Genomic DNA, 24,869 nt, shown 5'->3' with positions numbered 1-24,869 from the left:
AGAAAGGCCTCTCCTGCCGCCGCCGCGAGATGGCGGCCGAGCTCTTCCACATCATCCCGCGGGGAGGCCCCGCGTTCCTCCCCGCCCGCCGCTGGCTTTCTCTGGCGCGGGGGTTGCCGCGCACCTGGCGAAGGAAAAGCTCAGTTTTTCAGTACATAAATAGCAGCTGTCATCATCGTCATAAGACTGTAGAATCACAGAATGCTTTGGGTTAGAAGGACTGTTAGGGACCACCCAGTTCCACCCCCCTGCCGTGTGCAGGACACCTCCCACCAGACCAGGTTGCCCAAAGCCCCATCCAGCCTGGCCCTGGACACTTCCAGGGATGGAGCATCTGCAGCTTCTCTGGACAACCTGCTCCAGGGCCTCAGAACCCTCTGAGAAAGGAGTTTCTTCCAAATATCTAATCTAAATCTACCCTCTTTTAATTTAAAGACATTCCCCCTTGTCCTGTCACTGCACCCCTTCACAAGGAGTCCCTCCCCAGTTTTCCTGCAGGACCCCTTTAAGCCCTGAGAAGCCACTGCTATGAGGTCTCCCCATCATCTTCTCCAGGCTGAACAACCTCAACTCTCTCAGCCCCTCTTCACAGGGGAGGTGCGTCAAAAAAATCAGACTGTTTTTCCCTGTAGAACCAAGTCTACAGTATCTAATAACCAGATAGATGAAAACGTCTTAATATTAAATCAAAATGTTGTAATAGGACTACTGAATCACAAAATGAAGGAAATAATGTGAATGCAGAATTCAGTTGTAGTACTTAATCATTAATCCAACACAAGGGCACAGTATAGTTTTATTTTTTTTTCCTGTAAACTAATTTGATAAAATGTGTGGAAAGAAGTTACTACTTTTCCCTAATATCTCCTTTAGAACAAAGGTATTGAAATCCTCTTCTCTTCAGTTACACTGAAGTGCAATACTGCTTTCGGATTATGGAGTCAAAGTCTTTAAGCTTTTCTCTACTCTGTGCATGGATCTTCTCTCTGATACACTTCATTATGCTTCTACCAACTCACTACATCTTTTGCATCTTTCCCAACCCAGAATGCTTGTCTCTAGCCATAAATCACAGCTTTTTATAATAATAAAATGTTTTTATAAAATGATATAAAAGAATAATATATAATTATGTATATCATGTGGTTATATGAGATATATAATAATGTATGAATATACATATACAATGATGTAAATAACATTAGCTATTTGATAAATAATATAGAAACCATAGATCACATATAAAATATAAATATTATATAATTTTAATGCAAGTATATAGAATTATTATACAATTGTCTTATGTATTATATAACATTATTCTACAATAATAATAATTCTACCATATTCTGTGATAATAATACATAATGTTCTAAAATAATAGATGTCTTAAAGTATCCAGCTGCAAATTTTAGAATGACATGCCTGTAGTTGCCACTAATACAGTTACGATTGTATTATCGATATTTAGGAAATAGTCAATGGCTGATGTGTAGCTGCCCATGACATTATGAAATAATGGGCTGGTCTCATTTAAAGAATGTATCATGGGTTTTTCATAGCAACCTATGTGATCTCCTAAGAAATTTTCACAAAGGATTCAGGAGCTGAAATGTAGAACTGAGTAGAAAGTAGTTTCCTTTTCACAAAAGAACTTGCTTAACTTTGAAAACAATTTTTTATCACAAGCTCAGTTTAAAGACTAGATCCTTAAAGTTTCACAGAAAAAGGCATATGAAAGGGAAAGTCATAACAGCAATCAAAAGTGTGTGATAATTTCAAACTGATTTTTATTTGATTCTGAGATCATGAAAGTATAGAAACATTTTCTTTGTTACTGAATGAAGAAATAAAGCTTTCCCTATGTGATGGCTTCTTCATTCTTTTTAAAAATTTATTTTTAATTTCTGTTATGCTTCACAATTCCTTTTCTGACCATGTCTTTTCACTTTCTCATTCTTTTTTCCTCATGGTCAGTGTGCTTCCTTTTGTGAATGCCTCTATTGCTCTTTAATTGTATTTTGAGTATAACAAAAGGTGCCCTGATATATTTTGAAATATATCTCCCTGATATAGTTTGAAAATTGTAATTTGGTTGAGAGAGGTAATGATAAATAGTGTTGAAAGTTGCTGCATGCCAGAAACCTTATCAAAAAAGCTCTTTTATGGAATTGGGTAATTTTACTTTTATTTTGACAATTTATAATGCTTTTTTCTTACATATGAAAGTGAAATTACAGCTTCAGAAGCAGCAGCAGAAATTAGATGCTTTAACACCAAATCAAAACATTTTAAAATCTAGTATTTTGTCTAAATCTTCTTGTTCTAAGAATAGTCTATAACAGAAAAGTGATTTTTTTTCAAACAGATTCAACTGAAAAATTTCTGACCTGTATGCTCATAGGCAGGCATCTTTAAGAATTTTTTTAAAATTCTTCCCCTTCCCAGCACCTTTCAGTTTTGTGTGTGCATATGTGAAATCTTTCATAGGATAGGTATTTTACAAATTTTGAAATCTGCTATTAAACTATGGGGGCCAGTGACGAAGTGTGTTGAGAGCCAGATATGCCAGATATGCCAGAGTTCTTAGCAAAACTGCATTGAAGTAGTGGATAATATGCTGACTTTTGGTAACAGTTTTGCTTCAGGATGCTAAGATTAATGTTTTTAACCTTTACAAGATTAAATGCATATGTAATGTGGCTAGCTGCTTTGTGTGTTCTTCGCTGGATTTTCATGTCCCAGCATGTACAAATAGAAGAAAATCCATATATCGTGTATGCCTCTGTCTGGTGAAACTGAGCTGCAGTCCAAAAGAGCAGCCAAGGTCAGCCAGGGTTTATTAGTCAGTCTTTCCTAATGAGCTGTTCAGGCTTTTCAGCGTTTCCATGTGTTGTTACTGATGAAGTTCTCCCAGCTTGTGGTTAATTATTGATACTACTCTTGCTTAACTTGAAACGTTTCAGTCTTTTGTGCTTAGCTGCTAAATGAATGGTTCCACCACTGTGCATGTATTGTGTGTCTTTACGAATCTTCCTCTTGGCTACATTGTCCTCATGAAGGAATTCTCCATGTTTAATATGGAGCCCATTTGCAGTATGTGACAGTGAAAATACAAAGATAAAAAAATAAAATAAATAAAATAAAATAAAATAAAACATAAGAGAAAGAAGAGACTGAAAGTCTATGAAATGGTATCAATATACCCATTTCAGTATTTCTAAGACTCCTAGACAATGGGAGCAAGGTTATCTTCAAAGTATGTTTCCTGAAATAGATACACATTTTTTATCCCAATGTTCATCACTCTTTAATGAAAATTCACATGACCAGTAATAGAGAAGGCAGAGTAGCAGACTAGGGAATGAGAGCAAGGGACAAGAGCAATAAAATAATAACTTTCTACACTGCATACAATCACAGAAGTTCTTCAGTCTTTTTGGAAGCACATGCTGATGATTTTATCTTCAATCAGAAAGGAAGTTTGGAATGATTCTTCATGGTGTATGAGTTAATTTCCTTCCAATACTTCCTCTTCCTCATCTTCCTCTTGCCTTTGGTAGTGCCGTAATTTGCTTTCTAGAAGGAAAGTTAGTTTGTAGTTATTTGTGCTATTACATAAAAGTATGCTTTTTATCTCTGGATACTGTTTTAAATTACTAATATGTTAAATATATCATACTGCATTATAATGCACATGAAAATATTGAGGAATCAGCCAATTTTAAATTTGGCAAGTTAGAAATTTCACGAATCATGTATATTTTTCATCACTATTGATTTTCTTTAAAGTAGAACATGAAGAATTACTGAAATAATAAAGATATTCCCCAGTTGAGTTGCTGCTTATTTACATGTTAAAAAACTTGCAGATTGTAATGCCTATATCCATGTCATAATCTGTAATCACATACTTGAAGTTTTAAGTACTACTTCTGTGCTCTGATAAGCAAAATTAAGCAAAATTCTCCTTTTTCTTCTCCTCCATTTACTTTATATTTTCAGAATTCTTGATGTAACAGGTGTTTTTCATCTTCATTTTCCATTAATTATATGCTTACATTGTAACTGTTTTCTTGTCAGATAGCTTGAATATTCTTTCTTCGATTTTTTTTTTCCTTTTCACTACTGTTTGCCATGTCTTAGATTGCCACCCTATTATTTTCATCAGTGCAATTTCACTTTAAGAACTTGTCTTGTTTAGACTTCATGTCAACTGAAGAATGCTGTTAATTTCATATGTTAATCCAAGGATTGCCCTGTTTATTAAACAGTGTACCACAGAACATGGTATTATATAGTTAGAATGTGCATAGAGATCAACAAGATAATTTATAGCCTTAAAACGCCAGCAAGACTGCCCTCATGCTCAAATTTGGACACATTATGAAACACTTTGCTTAATTAGGGCTAAAATGAAATTCATTATAAAAAACCCCTGCATTTATCATAGTTCGTGACAGCTCATTTATTCCATCACCTTAAGTGAGTATGTTATGCACTAAGGAGAATAAAGTAGAACGCCTACTGTGAATATGATGACGTTTTATTTTGACAGATTTGGAAGACTTCTGTAACATAGGAAGTAGTTACCCAGTAGAGAAATTAAGTGAAATGTAATCGTGCAGTATAAAAGCCACTAGAAATTTAGTAGTATCCATGTTTCTGATAGCATTATCCTATCATTTTGATTTTGAACGTATGTACCCACATGTCAAGCTTAGTGGCTTTTCAAGATTTATTACACCAGATGTTTATTTGAGTTGAAGAATAGTAAGCTGTATCTCTGAATGAAATGCATAATTTTCTGTACTTTAAAAATTCTGGCAAAATCCCCTTTGATAATCTCTAATATTCGTGGTTTTAGAACAGGGACAATTTTGGCAAGGATGTACATTCTTCTGGTCAAGAGAAAATCTAACTGAAATTGTAGCTTATAAGCTTTTGAAGCAAAACAGTTTTTTCTCATATTCAGTAAACACTTCTGACTTTGCAAGTCTGGTGCTTATTGTATCTATTAAATCTTATGTTGCTGACCAAATTTTTCACATGCCAATTCCACAAAGCCTTTGAAGATACTGCAGCCACCGATGTTATACAATAGCAGTGGGGCAAAAGTTCCACTGGTTAATGAGTGTCACAATTTACCCTTGGTTAGGGAAGGATCATGCTGCCAAGGATGCTTTCAAATTGAAAGCTAGGAGCCTGTCTCCTGACCTTCTTTTTGATGACAATGCAATGCAAAAGAATTGTCTGAATATAGATACTTTCATTATGGATTTCTAGTCTCATAGATTGTAATCTGTCAGGATGTTTCATATATATAAATCAGATTTTACAAAATGTGTTCAGATAGGCATATGCTATTATCATTCATTCATTAGGCACAAAGGCCTGAAGTATAATAAACTAAAAGCAATCACTAATTTGAGATTTCTGATTCAAGGTATTTCAGAGGAAATTAATGGGTTAGGTTTGCCTTTTATGTTCATACCACAGTTCATTTTTAGCATGCCTAGAAACCTACAAGTTGGCTACCAGAATCTAAAGATAGTTGCTTAAAAATCAGTTGTGTCATTGATTACCACTTCAGAAACACTTTGGCTAAAATGGCTTGTGATACATCTTGCATGAATTTGGCATTTTGGGCAAGTACAGAATCTGCTTTTCCAGGTCAGCATTATAATACCTTTACTGTGATACTGTTATATCTTTTCCCAAAGTTCCATATTTCATTCATTATATACCTTATATATCTTTCAACTTCAGTACATACAAAACAGAAGTCTTAAAACTGGCAGCTTTTTCATAATATGGTTTTTATTCTTCTCTGGAATAGCTCCCATCAATGTTCACTGAATGAGATTCTGGGTCTGTCAAACAGAAAGATTCTGTGTAGCTACCTTACATGGAAACACCAATGGAGTGAGAGAAAACTTTGATTGCTCTGGCATCTACACTTGTATTTTTTCCTTTTATGTAATTGACCAAAGCTGTTTGTTGTTATTTTTTAATAATTTTAACACATTTTTGTGTATGTGTAGTATTTTCTTTGAATCCCATAAAGGGAATGTCTAGAATAACGTGCTAATGCATAACTAGCATTCAGTAAACATCACTTTAAAGTAGCTATGTCTTTTACACAATTACAAGGTCATTTCCATAATTGAAGTTTTGCTTCTGTTTACCCAAGTAGCATCTCTGGAGGTTATAAACTGTATATTAGCTAAGTGTATCTTTACCTGCTAAGAAATTGCAGTATAAACATCTCTACAATGTTAAAAGAAGTCTGTTCATAAATACAGTGTTGGGTTTTCTTCTTAACATTACCTGATTGGTGATTATTTAAACACAGTATTCTATTTTTACCACTAAAGTGTACAATAGTATCAGCAGAACTGGACTTCCTGACTAAACCAAGATAGATGACATGCAAGATACCTCACATTTGTAGGATCTCCTCATAGAATTTGACTTGACAATGATATTTGTAGTTTGTGTTTTTTTCTTTAATCACTGTAACTGAGGCACATATTATATTGTCACTATAAAAAAAAAAATCTATCCTGTCCTGAAGTTGTGAGGAAAATAATATATATATATATATATGTACATATATATAATATATATAATATATATATATATTATTTTCCTAATATATAATATATAATATATTATAATAATATATATTCATAATATATATAATAATATATATATTATAATATATATAATAATATATATGTGTGTGTGTGTGTATATATATATATATATAATTTTCCTCACAACTTCAGGACAGGATAGATTTTTTTTTTATAGTGACAATATAATATGTGCCTCAGTATATATATATACATTTTTTTTTCTTTTTTCTAGAGGGTAAAGAGTGTAACTTAATGAAAGCTGTTGCTTTCTGAATGTGAGGCTGACTGTGAAGGTAACCTCTGCCTTCATTTCCTTTGCTATAGAAAAATGAAGTAGTGTATTTTGGAGTATAAAGTGTTGGAGGAAGAACTGTTTCACCAAGCAATCAGTTTGTTTTGATGTGTTGAGGTTTCTCTCTGTAACACCTGAGGAATGTGACAACTTTAGGTGCAGAGAATTACTCTTTCAGGTGGCTATATTCCATAAAGTAAAACTGAACGTCTGCTGTTATTTTGAGATCTGGTGTCAGCCAGGACCCAGAAAATTCACTTCCCTCCATAGCAAGGAACTGAATGGCTTACTACACTTCTAAATGTTTCAGTTGTTTTCATTACCTTTGTGAGCACTCTATGCATTGGTAGAGAGGGTGGCCATCTCCTCAGTGTAGGTATTCATAGATTTTTCTTTTTTTTGACAAAAATTGTATTCATGAAGAATGAAAAGCTTCAATTTCTAAAAAATGTAGGGTTACTGTATTTTAGAACTCATAATCTCTTAACAATTTATAGCACTGCTTGGCTGGTTATTTCTTACTCAAAAATAGTGTTTGTTGTTACTTGTTGTTCTTCTATAGAGGTATAACTCTATCCTTTCTTACTGTTTCCCATCTGCTGTACTAACGCTGCTTTTTGGTTCAACTTGTTTTTGCTTCATTCATTGAAACTTAGAATGTGATGTGTATCATTACTCTCTTACAAATCGTTACAAGGCTTTGTTATAATGGCTTAATCTTGGAGTCTGGCTGCCAAAGAAATTAGTTCTTTATACTGTGAAGCAATGTTGACAGTAAACTCTCCTTTCCTCTCCACCTCTCCCCAAAATAAAAGGAAGAAAAGAAAAGAAAAGAAAAACAAGGTTGCATTACAATTCTGGCAACATCAGCCACACTAATAAAATCAAATTCAATGTTGTTTTACGACTTTGAATTTATGTGACTGCACAGGATCAAAGGATTTGTATCCCACTGGACTGCAAGGTCTATAGTTCATGGCAAAAAAACTCATCAAAAAGAACATTTTAGTAGTAAGGCTTTTCATTTTAATCAGCCACACTAATAAAAAAGCTGTTAGGTGTCCAAAAACATTCTCCCAAGATCAGAGACAACTTGCTCTCTACTACAATCAGTTTTCTTATTGGATCCATATTACCTCTGTAGCTTTAGTCACTGAAATTTCATCTTCAACTTGTTTTCAGGAATTTTTCACATCGTTTTTGAATTTACATGTCAAATCATATGAATTAGTAACAGTAATGATTCATACTGTTTCCCTGGCAAATGGTAAATAATATGATTTCTTAAAAGTAAATTGTCATCAGAACAAATTATTAACTAAAACAAAATTAGTAATATTATTCTATATTTTTATATATTGTATTTTAAAATATTTGAATAATAGCAATATTATATTATATTATATTATATTATATTATATTATATTATATTTTATTTTATTTTATTTTATTTTATTTTATTTTATTTTATTTTATTTTATTTTATTTTATTTTATTTTTTTGTCTTTGGGTATAATCTTTTGTCCTCCAATGCAAAACATAGCATACTTTTAGCATTCTTTTGTCTTTACAGTCATAGTAACTTAGGCTGTCCTAAGACTAAGGTAGCAACTGCGATTGAGAAACAGAGTAGGAAGTAACTATAGTGCTTGTAATACAAAAGGCATCTGTTATTGTATTTGGAGTCTTCATGTTAGTTGTTCATGGACCAGCTTCAACAAAAGTTTGAAATTAATTTTTAACAGGATTTACAAGTATGGAGAGATTTTGCCAATGAAATTGTCCATGAACCTATCAGTTTTCTTTGAAATTTCTAGCTAAGTCTCTATTTAGCCTGCTTCCCTTTTTTTGCAAGCTGTGTGAGACTTACTTTGCCTAGCATATACTAGTTTACATTTGGGAGGAATCAGCACATGGTCACTTTCTGCAAGGATCTCTTTCCCTTTCTGACATATCTGTATGACATGAATCTGTTGTTACATGTTTTCCTGTAGCTACTATACATTACCTGTCCTGCAAAATTCCGGTGCAAGTGGTGTTCCCTGCTCATGGCTATGGGAGATTCATGCGGGTTATCTATCTATCTATCTATCTATCTATCTATCTATCTATCTATTTATTTATTTTTGGCAGCTGAACATTGCCGTGGTTCTACTATTTTCAAAAACATTGATTCAAATGAACAAGAACTTCAGTAATGGTAGACATTTTTTGTTACCTCCCAAACACATAAAATCTATATCCAATACTTTGTTATCCACTGTTAGTATTTATTAATAACCTGAAATTTACTGTTTTACTCACATGTTGTTAACAGTTGATTTCATTAAGTAACATGTAGTCTAGTTGTTTTTAGAAGTGCTATCACTTACCTCAAAGGATGACATTACTTAGCAAATGCGTCTGTGGCCAAAAGTTAGAGAATCCAAGTCATTAATAATATTCTACTTGATGTCTTTGGTCATGTCCAGCTTCTTCATTGTTAGGACATTTGTATGCCTGTGGAAGGTATGGGACTGATGGCAGTTGCTGCCAAAGGAGAGTTGAAGAGAATGGCACTGATAACTTCCTCAGTTACCATATTAATTTACATAAGCCTAAACATTTTAATGTGTGTGTAAGACTGAATAGTCTTTGTATTTTGTAGGGGACAGAAGTCAGTAAAAAGTATAATGATTGTAACCAGTCAGTATGAAGTTAAATTGGTTACATGCTTACAGCGTTGTGATTTCTTATGGTCCTTTTTTAGCGCAAAATTGCTCTGCTTTGAAAATTTTATATGGTTCCCAAACACACTAAACTATATATTTATGTATCAGATTCAAGAAAGATTTAGGGCCTGGTGATGTTTCTCTGCGGGCACAGGAGAGTAAATCACTGACCAGGTGCAAAAGTTGACATAATTGCATCCATAAATGTGGATAAGCTGTGAAGTACAATGAGCATTACTAGAGACATTTTTCCGTGTATTGGATTTTGAGATTACTGAGAAATTTCAAGGACACATCAGGGGTTGTTTCTGTGTCTTTGATTAAAAGTTACAGAGAGGGAGAGATTTATTCTTAATAACAAGGTTCATCTCAATAAAGTTACATGTAAATAGGACAGCTGAGGAAAAGCAAGGACCAGTGGTGAGCTGTTGGGAGCTGTGTATTCTGTAACAGAGTTCTCCACATGAGTTGATTTGTGTAATCTAAAACAGTTGAGTGGTAGTTATTACCAGTGAAAGGACTGAGGGGATAAATATATAGATATAGGAAGAAAAAACAGTATTTTCACACTAAATATTTAAAATTGTCAAATTTTAATTCAATTAGTGCTTAAAATGTTATGTAAATTTTAGGCCATCTGTAGTCTTATATATAATTAATCATGTTGACACAATTAAAAAAAAACCTGCATGTTGCACTGTGACTTACATTTAAATGGTGTATTAGGCTAATGATTTTGTATTGAAAAATCAATCTCACTTACTGTATGTCTGTGTTTCTTTCTAGACTACCTAAATGCCAGTTGTCATTAAATAATTAAATATTCCAAAAATATATAGAAAAACTGTTATATATATTTACTATGATCGTATTTCCTCCCAACTATCTTCCTACATATTCTCTATAAAACTATGTTTTTAACATTTTTAAATTACAAAGAAAATAAACTTTATATATATAGCCTATTCAAAGATTTAGAGTGCTGAAAATGTTTGAGAATGGGCAATCCATTTGGCTTTTTTTTTTTTTTTTTTTTTTTTTTTTTTACTATTAGCTGTCAGAATAATCCTTACTGCATACCCTTGAATATAGTGATATACCATATGTAAATGATTATATTTGTTGAGGTATTTGTTAGAGAGGAATTTTGATTTTTATGTTAATTGGCACAGGCTTAATTTTTTTCATTGAAAAATTCTTTGCTAAATCTGTGATTGTTGTTAAAATTTAAAACAAATGTATGTTTTTTCAAGGACAGAGATTTAACAAAAAAAAGACTTTTTTGTTCTTTGTCAACACAATGCAAGAATAAAAAGTGTGAGCTCTTCCAAAAACTGAAGATGAAATCACTTAGGAGGAACAAAAAGTCAGAGGCTGTCTTTGAAAAATGTTTTTCCTCTCTTTTCTATGAACAGTACTTTGATGACCAAAATACTATTAAAAAAAAAAAGCTGTGAAGTCTATAAAAAAAAAAAAGAAGTTTCAGCAGCATCTCAAGAATTCTTATCTTTTTTTTTTTTTTTTCCCCTAAGAGCATTTCCAGTGGTAAAATAGTATATGAAACTATTCTTAGATACTTTGCATTGTCTTTTTTTTTTTTCCTTTATATTTATTTATTTATTTATTTATTTATTTTTTCATAACTTGGCATAAGGTAAGTGACTCATTAGGTGTAACACTGTATAAAGTCATAGAAGGGAATAAAATTGAGCTTTCTCACCACTGTGTTGTTTTTCCAGGCTAATTGGAGTTAAAAACTAGTAAAAGTATGTTTCTCAGTTAAAGATGTGGTCTGTGTCTGATATATGTTGAGTGGCTGTTCATTATAGACGTGCCATTTTTACGCAGTCGCTTTTCAGAGTAGAATTGCACTGTTAACACCGGTGAGAAAATATTAAGCATTAGCAGTGCAGCATTAACATGCTGCTTTCAAAGAAAAGTTTTGCATGTTGCTTGCTCTAAACAATGTTCTAAGGAATGTCTTACCATTGCAGTTTTCAAATTTTTTTTGAACATTTGTAGTCCACCAGCTAATTTTTGAATGCAAATTGTTATAGATTTATGATTTCATCATATTTGTACATACAAACTATTCTTTTTCTTTGTCCATGTAAAATCACATTATATAAAGCAGTAACACAACAAAGTTAATTGATTTCATTGCATTTAATTGACTATGTAGGCTATTACTGGCTATACTGACTGTACTAAATTAGACTTTAATCTTTGTTACCTATCAAAGCACAAAGAAAAGCCATCACATTGGTATTACACAATTTGTTTGCCAATCCACATTATCGTTTCAAAGACATTTAGACAACCTGCAGCTTGCATTCTGAAAGAGAGGATTTAATCTCTTTTGTGATTAGTTATATGCTTTATTATCTGAGTCTGAAATGAGAGGTAGAGATAGAATACACTGATTCAGCATTTGGCCTTTCTTCTGCATTTGAACATGTTTCAGATGTTTCTGAGTCTCAATATTATTTCAGAAAATGTATCTTCTTGCCTTTTTTTAGTCTGTGCTGCATAAAGTCACGGGTGCAAAAAGGAAGTCACTGGAAGTCACTCATACAACAGAGGGCTGGATGTAAGGGAAAAAATACAGGAATGTTTTTGTTATTTGTACAATCATCTTTATGTTACGGCAATATGTATTTCAGTAAAGGGGGCAATTTTACTTTTTAGGGATGACTTTTATTTGTATTTTACCCATTGATAGTGGTATATTTTTTGGAAGAGTGTAATATGTAATACTGACCTTCTAATCTTATATATAAAGTCAGTGTTCAAGGGAACTGAGAGTCAGCTGGGACCATTTGCTTTGGTGAGGTGATTTTACTCAAGGAGAATGGATGTCCTGTTCTGATGGCAAGTACAAGAGAAATCTTCAGAAATAAAAGAAACTAATTTTTTGAGTGTGACTGTACCAATGAGACTTGAATAGTAGAGAGGCACGGCCTGTATTGGGTCAGAATCAGAGGTGCAAAACCTCTGTAACCTGCATTCTGAGTGAGGGCAGAAGGGGGAGCAAAACAAAGCTTGTAAGGGGGAGGGCTAGACCTAACTATTCAACCTCTTCAGAATGGATATTGGGTGGAGATAGACAAGGAAGAATGGAAAAAAGATGTATTTTGAACAGAAAGGCTAATGTTAGAGGTAAGAAGAACAGTGAGATTGAAAGAACAGTTGACAACAAGCTAAGTTACATCTTGCAAAACTAATTTTATAGATACAGTGAAGTATTGTTCAGCTATAGAAACAAAGAAATCAAGGAAAAGCGGGGGCCATTATTTAAAAGGAAAGACAGGGACTATAATGAGTGCATGAAAGGTTGTACCAACTTTTTTCAGCAGCATATTGCTATGCAGATTAGGGTTAAGAGACCCAGGAGGTACTTTCAAATTTATAATTGAGATCTGATTTTAACATGTTAAAGCTGTTACAGTACTTGGTTCTATGAATTGATTTGTATACTTATAGTTTCTTCTGAACTGACAATATGAAGAGGAAATAGGTTTTATTGAAATTGCCTACTTCTAACCTGGTACATTTAACAGTAATCTGGAGAAAGTAAATCTATTTAAATTATTCTTCATAATATCTTCATTTTGTACAGATATTTTTATAGACATTTTACTGTGATAGTTTTCCACATCCTTTACCCTTCTTCAGGAATAAATCAGGTTAATTCATACTGCTTAGGGTGACTTTCTAAGCTTTAGTTTCCAGCCATTTACCTGTATCTTCCATCCCTCCAGACTTCTCAACCTTCCTTCCCTCAGACATCTGTTTCCTGTTAAAAAAAAAAAAAAAGTCTGTTTCTTTCTGCTTTCAATAGTTGTGTCCAAGCTGTTATGTTCTTATGATAGCCATTAGTCATTGTTCATCTTACAGCTGTTGTCAAACAGTCTAGGAATCTCTTTCATGGAGTAGCATGCAACAGACTCTGTATATTGCTGACATGATAGTAGTAATTGCTGACATGATTCAGCAACAAGATTTGAATATTTTGATCTCTGTATACCTGTAATTCCTATGGATTTGAGTTTCAGTAAAAAATCTGTTCTTATCATCAGCCACAGGTAGTGTTATGTAGCCATCATAAACATTTTAAAGGAGTGTTGACAGACACCTGGAAATAAAACTGTAAGCTTAGTATGCATATGTATTCTGTAGTTAAAAAAAAAAAATCAAAAAACACAACACTTTGGTACCCATTGAGATGAAAGCAGTCTCTTAACTGGAAAGATTGTGTACAAGTCTTTCCAAGTCCTTCTAACAACAGTTTATATTGAATAAAATGTCTGTGTTCACGTTATATTTTTAATATTTCAGGATTCCAGTTATAGCTTATAGTATAACAGTAAATTTTGATTGATCTGTTTCCTACTTGGAATTGTAAGGTGTAATTAGATTCGTTTATATTCCACTTCAATGTAAGATTTGTTTATATTAAGGTATGTACTGCATCAGCAATTGCTGTAGCAACATTTAATGATTTATCTTTACTAACTATAAACTGTACGATAGCTTACTAACTGACTTCTATGCTAGTTAGTAACTAGTACGATTTACCGTAATAACTACAAACTACACTGTTTATACTATGGTATAAAATAGCAACTATAAATTTGATAATATATCAGCAGAAAGATTCTAACCTAATGTAAATCTCAAAATTTTAAGCAACAACAGATTTGTAAAGCCAAGAAATCATATTGCACAAGGAGCAGTTGTTTGACAAAAAAAGTTGCTGCAAATCTTAATTTAGTTGAAATTTAGTTTAATGTAGTTAATATAGGTAATTGTATTTAAGTTAATTTAGGTTTGAACTCTGCATATGGTTCTTCCAGATTTGTGTATTCAAGTCTAGTTATTATCAGTAAGTATTCTGCAGCCTGAATTCTGAGACTGCATTCTAGTAGGCAGTAACACATAAAAAGTTTGAAACTACAGATATGTGTAAATTTTTTATTTTTTTCTTTTTCAGGAGTTAAAGGTGTCTAAGTTTAGAACACGCTGCTTCTCATTATCACTTAATATTACATCATTAATTAATATTACATACCTAATTAATCCTTTGTGATGTAATAAAGAAAATATAATGGACTTCATACATAATTACCGTATTACATGACAGAAAGTGAAAGTTGAAATTCTCACTACATGGAACAGCTGTGCTGTTTGCTCTCCATGAATTTTTGATTTGTTATAAAATTTCAGAGCATTTCAGCTCTCAGGAAGAAATATTTGCCAGGAAACAGACCTTTATTATTATGTATCTGTATATATGTAAATAGTATGTATTAACATATTTGTATATATTCTTAATTCTTAAGTATATTCTTATATACTTAATCTTATTCTGATGAACAATATTTGTTTTGAGATGTAAGGTAATTAAAATCAAAACTTATTTTATTACTTATTGCTCTTTGATATTTCAGCCAGTTGGATAAGACTCATCTTCTCCATTGATGAGATGTTCAACATAGGTTCCCAATGTGCCATGTTTGTTAAGCCTGGTTTTCTCTTTTGTCCTTAGTAGTTTTTGTATTAATTCTTGTTAAAAATAATACAAATGTTATTGTAATTAACAGAAAACAATTTTCAAAATATAAAAGAATAAAAAAAAAAAAGAAAGGATAAAATTTTAATGTTGGATATAATTTCGAGTTTAAGCCAGCACTTTTGTATTAAAAATTAAAGACTGCAGATCTGTAAGTGAAAAGGAATATAATGCTACCACAGTTGGTTTCATGCCCAGTTAAATTTCTTAAGTAGTTTTGTTAAATATGGTGTTTGTTTTACAGTGTGTTTGTTAAGGTGACTTCAGGTTTACAACTGGGAAAGTCTTGAATGTTCAAAGTAAATTGTTCTGTTGTGGAATTTTTGATATCCAATAGGGGCAAAATAATATGATTAAAAAAAATAAAATAACTGAATTCCCTAAGGCAAATTTACTTCATTATTTTGCTTATATATCAGTATGCTGGATTTAAAAAGAAAGGTGATTGCTATGAAGCAATTCAAATGGCATAAATCCTGTGATAGTTTAAATGAGCTACTAATTAAGCTGAGCCATAACAAACTTTGGTAGAGTAACAGTGTAAACATAAACAAACAAAAAAAAAAACAAGTGAAAGATGTTCAAATATACATTCTAGTTAGTCTGTAAAACTTAATTGAAATTGGGTTATTTCCAATACAAAACTGTTTAATTATCTTTGCAAGAATTACATCAGAAATGGGGGAAATCAAGTTAAAGGGTAAGAAAAGTTTGCTTTTCTTCCATGTTTTATATATTCTTGAAGACATTTGCTATTTCATTCTACCTCAGTGAAATCTTCATGATTTCTTAGGGTTCTAAGATTTATTTATATTTTCTCTGAATTACAGATTAAAAGATATTTGGTAAAAAGCAGTTTTAATCTAGTGATAATTTTGAGGGAGAATTTGTGTGTATCTCTCTGAATTTAATTGATGAGAATAATTTTAATAGATGAGTAATTTGTTTATTTAATATTTTATCCAGGAAGATTTTCACCTTCTGTTGATTTTTTTTTAAATTTCCTAACATGTTAAGAATATAAGGTATATTTATGAAATGAAGAAGACAATGAAAACAGTAAAATACTGTTTGAAACAGGCAACTATTTTCCATAATGGACTATTAGCTACTGCATTCAGAAACTAAACAACATTAAGTCTGCATAAAGACAAGTTAGAATTTGTTTAATCAGGGTTCCGTATATTTACTCATAAAATGTGTTTTGCTGAAATATATATTGCTTACATTTCATTAATGATTAATTATTAACCACTGATGTAATAGCTTGCAATAAAGCTATTAAGAACTGGGAAAGTGATGTATTTCTGTCAATATAGGTTGTAAGAACATAGTCTAAATGTGAAAATTTTTAATTGCTGTGAATTAAACACTTTAGCAAAATATGTACACTGAGGGTTTTTTGTTGTTGTTGTTCTGCAGTCTCAGTTTGAACTCAGGGTATTCCATATTCGTGGAGAACATGCTGTATCAACTGCTCAGCTTGAAGAAACCATTGCACATCTGAAGAATGAACTTGATAATAAATTAAACAGAAGAAATGAAGAAGCAAAGGATATTGCTGTTTCTACTGAAGATGATAACCCACCAAAGACATACCGAAATGTATGTATACAGACTGACAGAGAAACTTTTATAAAGCCTAATGAAGAAGAAAACAGAGCTGTGAGAAATAACCAAATAGTACCCAAAAAGCTTAATATTTCTTCTTTGACACATTGTATTTCTGCCCAAAGTGAAAATAAGGACAATTACAATATACCGGTTTCAGAAAGTGTCTTATCTTGTCAACCAAAACAAATGCTTCCTCCTCCACCGCCACCACCACCTCCTCCGCCTCCTCCTCCTCCTACCTTTCCTGATTCTTCACTACCAGGTTTAGTTCCTCCACCACCACCTTTGCCAACAGGTTTGACTACACTGACACTTCAGTTTGGATCTGGGCCACCACTGCCACCTCCAGTTTCTGAAGGCTGTAGAGATTTTCAAGTGCCATCACCACCACCACCACCTCCACCGCTTCCAGGGCTGGGACCTCCTGTTGCTCCTCCACTTCCTGGATCTGGGTTACCTCCACCCCCTCCACCCCCTGGCCCTGGGTTCTTTTTTAATAGCACTTTATCGTCAAGTCAAGGTCCTCGGAAACCTGCCATTGAACCTAGCCGTCCAATGAAGCCTTTGTATTGGACACGGATACAATTGCAAGGCACCAGGTAAAATATATTTATTTAGACTTCGTGGCTATTTATGCATTGTGTCCAAGTGTATGGTCTTAAAAAAAAGTAAAATATAAGTGTAGAGGCATGGAATTTACATGTTTAAACAAACAAACAAAAAAGGAATCAGTTCTAGAAGCCTAATAATAATCATAAGAAATGGGTTTAAAATGTTAGATACAAATGAAAATTATGTGCATTATAATGGGAAGAAGTTTGTTAGTTTTATTCCCCCAAATCAGAGTACTTCATGGACAACTAGTGGCAGAGCAGCTAAATATTTTAATAGTTCATTGACTTTGCATTAAAGAGATAATAATAATAATAATAAAAAAAAAAAAAAAAAAAGACAGGAGGTGAAAAAATATATATTTTTAAATAGAACTAGATTGCAATTGAAATGGTAGAATCTGGTCAAGTGAGAACTTCGAGTTTCATCTCCTTTAGCTTTCCAGTCATTTGAGGTGATGCCATCTTCAAAGCACTGTGTCAGCCTCTGTAGTTTCAGCTCTGGAAAAAAATAAACTGGGACTAACCTCTGTGTATAATTCCTGGGGGGGCAGGAAGCATGAAGCATATGTAATATGCATATGTAATATGAAGCATATGTAATATGTAATATACAGCAAGTTGAATACGAGCCAGCAGTGTGCCCTGGCAGCCAGGAGGGCCAATCGTGTCCTGGGGTGCATCAAGCACGGCATCGCTAGTAGGTCAAGGGAGGTGATTGTCCCGCTCTACTCTGCGCTGGTGCGGCCTCACCTCGAGTACTGTGTGCAGTTCTGGGCACCACAGTATAAAAAGGACATGAAACTGTTGGAGAGTGTCCAGAGGAGGGCTATGAAGATGGTGAAAGGCCTGGAGGGGAAGACGTACGAAGAACGGCTGAGGTCACTGGGCCTGTTCAGCCTGGAGAAGAGGAGGCTGAGGGGAGACCTCATCACAGTCTACAACTTCCTCGTAAGGGGGTGTCGAGAGGCAGGAGACCTTTTCTCCATTAACACCAGTGACAGGACCCGCGGGAACGGGGTTAAGCTGAGGCAGGGGAAATTCAGGCTTGACGTCAGGAGGGGGTTCTTCACAGAGAGGGTGGTTGCACATTGGAACAGGCTCCCCAGGGAAGTGGTCACTGCACCGAGCCTGTCTGAATTTAAGAAGAGATTGGACTGTGCACTTAGTCACATGGTCTGAACTTTTGGGTAGACCTGTGCGGTGTCAAGAGTTGGACTTGATGATCCTTAAGGGTCCCTTCCAACTCAGGATATTCTATGATTCTATGATTCTATATGTATATATAAATGCAATGCAGAAACCTGTAGTGTAAAACATCCGGTATGGAGGAGGCTCACTGCTGGTAGAGACCACTGTACATGTAGTTAAAACAAACAAAAGCTTACCGGTCTTATTTAAATATGAATTTTATTACAGTTTACAGCTTTTTGTCTGAATTTATTTTGATAAGAAAGAATCATAATTCTGGAAATTTTACTCTGGTGTAACCAAACATAAAGTGTTCATATTTTATATAAAATATAAAACAGGAACAAACAGTTAATGAAGTGTGAGTTTTATTTTTTCATTGCTTCAGAATTAAAGGAAGTGAAATATTCTGGAACAGGAATTTTTGGCATTTTCTTGCTTTCCAAAAATTACTAGCGCAAAATAGTGAATAGATAGCTGGTCCAAAAAATAAGCTTTGATGTAATTTTTCCTATTGATTCACTGAGATCAAGATGATCATTTTGAAACATTGCTGGTTCATCAAGCTCTTGCTCAGTGCAAAATAAAGTCTAAGTCATAGTTATGATGAACTGCTGGTCACCTGCTCTAATGATCCAGCAACTATATGATTCCTTAAATTAGAGTTCCTTAAACATTCACTGTAATAAATATGTGTTTGCATATTAAGTAAAAACAATCCTAAATTTGAGAAGAAGTATTTATATGACTTGAATTTCTCTTCCCACTTATGTTGGTAGGTATTACATTTGTTGTATATTACATCTAATAAATGTATGTTTGGTGATATCAGCCATTTGTAGCTCATAGGGTTTTCATATCTCTATATACATATATCTATATGTATATATATTATTGCAAAATATTTCATTGCCTTTTAGTGACATCTGCTGGAAGAAGTGGGCCCACCTTTCACTGATAAGCGTATGACAAGAGTAGTTTGAAGTTAGTTTTGTCACACATACTTTCAAAAAATATTGAAATTTTGAGTCATTCAGAATACTCAGAAAGCCATTCAAGTACTCAGTTTGCAGCACCACTAAGTATTTTTCCTAAATTCAGATAAAACAAGAGGATTGCGTTAATAGGTTCCAAGTGTAAATGGTGATGGTTACCTACACTGCATCTGCTTTGAAAGCTAAGAAGAAAAAAGGAATGATAATCTCCACGTAAAATTGCAAGTTGGTTGAATGCAGCAATGTTCAGTCTCTGAAAGTATAAGCCACATAACTGTTATAGTTTCTTAAACCTGCAACGATGATAACTATGAGGATAAAGCATCTCTGGCTAACATCAAGTGAACCAAGTTCTCTACAAATGTTCTTAAAATGTGCTTGAATAAAGTGTAGTCACTATTTGTTGATATTGTTTATTTTTGTAGGTCTAAGCAGATTACTTGGAATTACTCAAAAAAGCTGTTGTTGAAATACTCTTAATCCTAGTTGAAGTGGCAGAAATCTCTAGAGATGTATTTGCACAAGCTGCAGTTGCAGTATTTGGTTGCTTTACAAAAAAAACTGCACAATACATACAGGTAGTCTACTAAGTAGCTACGCTTAGCTACACTTACTTTCACAGCCTTGTGCAAAATATTTTGACTCTTGCAAAAGAAAGGTATAGAGAAGGAATGCTATTTGTAGACTAGCTGTGTTTGTTTTGAGTTTTAATTCTATTAAAGATATGTTTTTTAATAGATATTTAGTGGAATTTTTATTATTATCTTTCCCTTTATAGGAAAACTGCTATACCAACATTATGGGAATCACTAGAAGAACCTGATATACTTGATACTACTGAGTTTGAATATTTGTTCTCCAAAGACACCACTCAGGAAAAAAGAAAACCATTATCAGAGACTTATGAAAAAAAAAACAAGGCCAAAAAGGTATTTATTGTTTCTTTGTATTAGCTTTGTTGTTGATTGGTTTGGTTTGGTTTCCTTTTTTTTTTTTTTTTTTTTTTTTTGTTGCTGCTGTGTTTTACATTTTAAAAAACTTAATTTTTTATTTATTGATGAACTACTGCATAATAGATTGGTTTGTAAATCCCACTTTAAAGCAAAATAGGTAAGATTGCTAACCCTAGCTAGATAATTCAGGTAAATTTGTTATTTACTGTGGAAGTTTTCTTCCTTGTGAAAATGAAGGCTCTATGTCCGAGTGAGGTAGAAAAAGTAGTGTACAGGAGAACTGAATGGAAGTTCAAATATGTATATAAAAGTACCAGTATTTCAGGCTGTGTCTGCCCTTGAAATTATTTATAAGTAAAGGCTATAGTTAAATTATTCTAGCAAACATCTCTTCCATTAAGATTAATTTTGAGAATTATAAATATTTCCAAATATTATAATATATATCATAATATATAGATTTATATTAACACCAATATGTGATTTATATTAATATATACATTTATATTTCCAAATATTGGAAAAATAAAGTATAAAGGAAGATAGGAAAACCACTCTTTCTTGTTTTGAATAAAGAGTGTCAAAAAATACTTTTCTGGTATGGCTAAATAGCTGTCAAGGAAAAACAGGGCAATCATATCTTTGATGGCTAAAAGTTTGTGTAGTAACTATGTCATCATCAGAGCAGATATTATTTGCCTCAGATGTGATCTGTTACAGAGAGAGCATATGCTCAGTTACAATGTGCATATAGGACAATAGCATTAATAAATAGCATTAGTAGTATTTGCTGCAGGAAAAATTCTGGTCTGAACAATAATTGATTAACGTTTTCCTAAACCAACATTGTTATAGATTATAAACCTGCTTAAATATATACTGTATCATAAATCTGCATGTATCATAAATCTATCATGTTCACCTGCTTGGAACCACAAGAGGGCACTTTATTTGTAAGCTGTGCTTTTTCAATTTTTGTATCTTTTTCAATTTTATCATACATATAAAGTGAATTTTCCTACAAGTGTATCAGTGAAATTGAATCTTCCAAAACATCTTTGATCATAAGCTCCCTGTATTGCACTTAGTAGAGTAATTAATGAGAAATGTAAATAAGGCTGTAGAACTTATGAAATTCAAACAACCAATGTGATACCAAAAGTGAAAAATGAGAAAAGAGGCTGGTGGGGAGTTGGAGGGTGGGAGCATACTGGCATTTGGGATTATACCCTAAAGGAAATACTTAATGTTACAGTCCTTTAAATATCAGATTGAAGTTGGATACAAGCACCCCTATGAAAAATATTTTTATATTACATTTTACTTGATAAACACTTCAAGTGCATGTGGCTTGTAACCAGTGTAACTTTAATGGAGAAACAGCATGCACAAATACTTATCTATTTATTTCAAAACATCAGCAACTAAAGGAATATACCTGGATCTCTAGGTCTGTGGCAGCAAAACAGATAGAGTATTAGCCCTGTTTTCTGAAAGATGAATGTGCATTTTTCTTTTTCCTTACCATTTTGTAAACTAAATTACAGCAGCACAATGTTTCAATGATCCCTCTTAATTTAATCCAAAATTGAATTGGATAGTAGTTGCTATATACGATGTAGGAAATAATGGTGTAATAATAAGTACCATTGCTTGTGAGAAAACAGTTTTCTTACAAAGATATATTCTTTATTTATGTCAGTGGTTGAATTAAATAGTTTTGTTTTCAAAAGGCAAGTTTTTATTTTTAGTGCTAGGAACGTATTTACTGGAATTATAGGAATAAAAATGTTCCTTGAAAATACAAACTTAAATCCCCCAAAAGTTAAAAGTTGCACATAATATGTGTTACTTAGTTTGGTGAAACTCTTGGGATTATGATGATGGTGTTACAAACCATGTAATATTTTTTTCAGTGAAAATTTCAAAATCTTTTGCACAATAATATTACAATTTCTGTCATTTGAACCATTGGAAAAAAATAAATCAGCTTTTAGAATTGAAATTTTTCTTTGCTAAATGACTCATAGTAGCAGTTGAAAATTTTTAGACAGTTGGTTCTTTATATAGTCCTGTATTTTCCTTTGTATCTCTGAAATCCCAGCTGTCGGTGGGCTAGTTCCAATGGATCAATCTTGGTGGGCTGTGAGTGAAATGATGATAGGAAGGCATTTTGTTTAATTACAGTATGGTTTATAAGTAGATGGTAAGAGAAAGCTCTTGTAGATTAATGTAGAACTATCAGTTCTGCTGGCTCCATTTGTCCTTTCTCATACTTTACCTCATGATTCAACTTCTCTTACCTTTTTTCTAACAGTTACATCGATCCAGAAGAGCTTTAGCAGCAATCCTTTTCTTTGCTACAGTGCTGCAAATATGTGCTTGTCTGGTCTTAAGTATGGTGTGTTGTGGTATATGGAATTGTATAGTCTAGTTAAAAATGCTTTACAGACAGTATGAAAGATGAATCTGATGATGTTCATCATGTGTTACGTGTTTTTAGCTGATGCTGTATCATTTTATCATGATTCATTTTCATTTCATTCATTTTATCATGATTATCATTTATCATGATTTTTCGTAAATTACTATTTAATGTTTTGTAAAAAAGACTTCCCAAGCAAGATACAGCTACATCTGTAGAATCTGGAGTAGCATTTTGTGTTTGGCATAGGTAAATTATTTTATTTAATACTACATCTTAGTGTTGACCTAGTTGTTACATTAAATCTCTTCTCACCCACCAAAATTTTTGTCCCATTTCATACCATCTTATACAAGCTATGTTTGGCATGCTTGGTTTTTAGAAAAATGACAGGCCGATAGGCTGTGCAGGATCCCTTGTTAAAACATGATTACTTAATACTTTTTTCCTTGAATGAAAATTAAATCAGTGCTTCACAATCAAGTTTCTTATGCAATTGGAAGAATCTGTCTTTCAAATCAAGGGGGAATTGTTTCTTATTTAACTGGGTCTTCTTTATAAAAACTAAGGAGACTTTAACAATTAGTGGCTTGCTGAGTTATGAAATCTTTACTACCTATTTACATTTCTCTTGTAGTTTCAAATAAAATCATATTATTTAACTTATTCTCAGATTATTTTTTTGTCAGTCAGAATACTCTGTATGCATCGTCTGTGAAATGAATGCTTAAGTGCAAAACAGTGCTTAATTTAAACCTATAGAAATTTCACTTCGTCCTACTCTTACCTATTTGTCCACATAATAGAAACCGTAGGACAATCCTGATCAAACCATTCACTGTCAACTACACTTTTATTGCTTATGGTTGTACATATCTGCCTTTTTCAGCCAGAAATATCTAAATCTTGTCCTACATAAATGGAACTGATGATGTCCAATGCTATTTGGAAAGTATACTCATATATTTACTAATATAGTATATATACATATATAATAAAATATATAGTCAGTATATATTTTATTCATGCATATAATTACATGTGTAACGATACATGTATATAAAATACAATGTAAAATTTATAATATTTATAATACATAATATATTTTATACACATACATATCCTTGCTGTCAAAATAGGAGAATACATTGAGGATTCAGTGGCGATCAATGCTGGGTCTGGTCATCTCCATATTTTTACTTGTGACCTGGATAATGGAATATAAACTCTGCAGCTCTCGTAGTTACAACTCTCATAGTTGCAAAAGTCTGTGTATGTTTTGGATTAGACCCTTTAGAAAGTTTTTATGTTTCAGTGGTATGATCTGAGAAATAGGGATAAGCACAAGTCTGTACAGTCAAGGTTAATCTACCTACTTAAAAATAAGATGGGGTACAACTGACTGTCTAGGTGACAGTTTAGCAGAAAGGATCCAGGAATTGTAATGGAGCATGAGAAGCATGAATTTTCAAATCACAGTACTACAGAAAGGGAAAACAAGACTGATATATAAACAGAAGTGTTGCTTGCAAGAAAATCTACTTAGCCATGTCTCAGTTAAGAACTGTGTCTAGATTTAGGCACTCCAGGCCTTCATTAAAAATGTTTACTAACTGTGAAGAGTCAAGAAAAGTGGGAATGATCAGAAGTGTAAAAGTAGTCTCTGAGAAAAATTCAATGATTATGATTGTTTAGTCTAGAAAAGAGGAGGTTGATATGGGACACACAGTAAGTATCATCAAGTGCATACAGCTGCTGCAAAGAAAAATTATGAAAAGCTTTTTAAGAGTAAGGATACTAAAGGAATGCAGAGCACTTTTGGCTGGGGAAAATGTGTTTCTGTATTGGGAGATAGATCATTAAG

At 33.0% G+C, this 24,869-nt stretch overlaps 1 protein-coding gene and 1 long non-coding RNA gene across 5 annotated transcripts in view; one reads left to right on the top strand and one right to left on the bottom strand.

The window, feature by feature from the left end:
- FMN1 (formin 1) overlaps nucleotides 1-24,869 on the top strand; it is a 205,441-nt gene that overhangs the window by 85,733 nt on the left and 94,839 nt on the right. For all 4 annotated transcript variants that reach the window (XM_084522357.1, XM_084522356.1, XM_084522359.1 and 1 more), the window contains 2 exons: nucleotides 16,639-17,429; nucleotides 20,406-20,556. In XM_084522357.1, coding sequence (XP_084378483.1) covers nucleotides 16,639-17,429; nucleotides 20,406-20,556 — 942 coding nt within the window. The remainder of the gene's footprint in view (nucleotides 1-16,638; nucleotides 17,430-20,405; nucleotides 20,557-24,869) is intronic.
- LOC311438219 lies at nucleotides 1,485-17,204 on the bottom strand. Its single transcript, XR_014694016.1, has 3 exons — nucleotides 17,070-17,204; nucleotides 13,385-13,440; nucleotides 1,485-3,579 (listed from the first exon to the last, which is right to left on the bottom strand). It is a non-coding gene; the product is annotated as an uncharacterized lncRNA (long non-coding RNA).

Source organism: Aythya ferina (genome assembly GCF_964211825.1).
Source record: "Aythya ferina genome assembly, chromosome: 5".
Lineage (NCBI taxonomy): Eukaryota > Metazoa > Chordata > Aves > Anseriformes > Anatidae > Aythya > Aythya ferina.
This window is presented reverse-complemented; position numbering and strand designations above follow the sequence as displayed.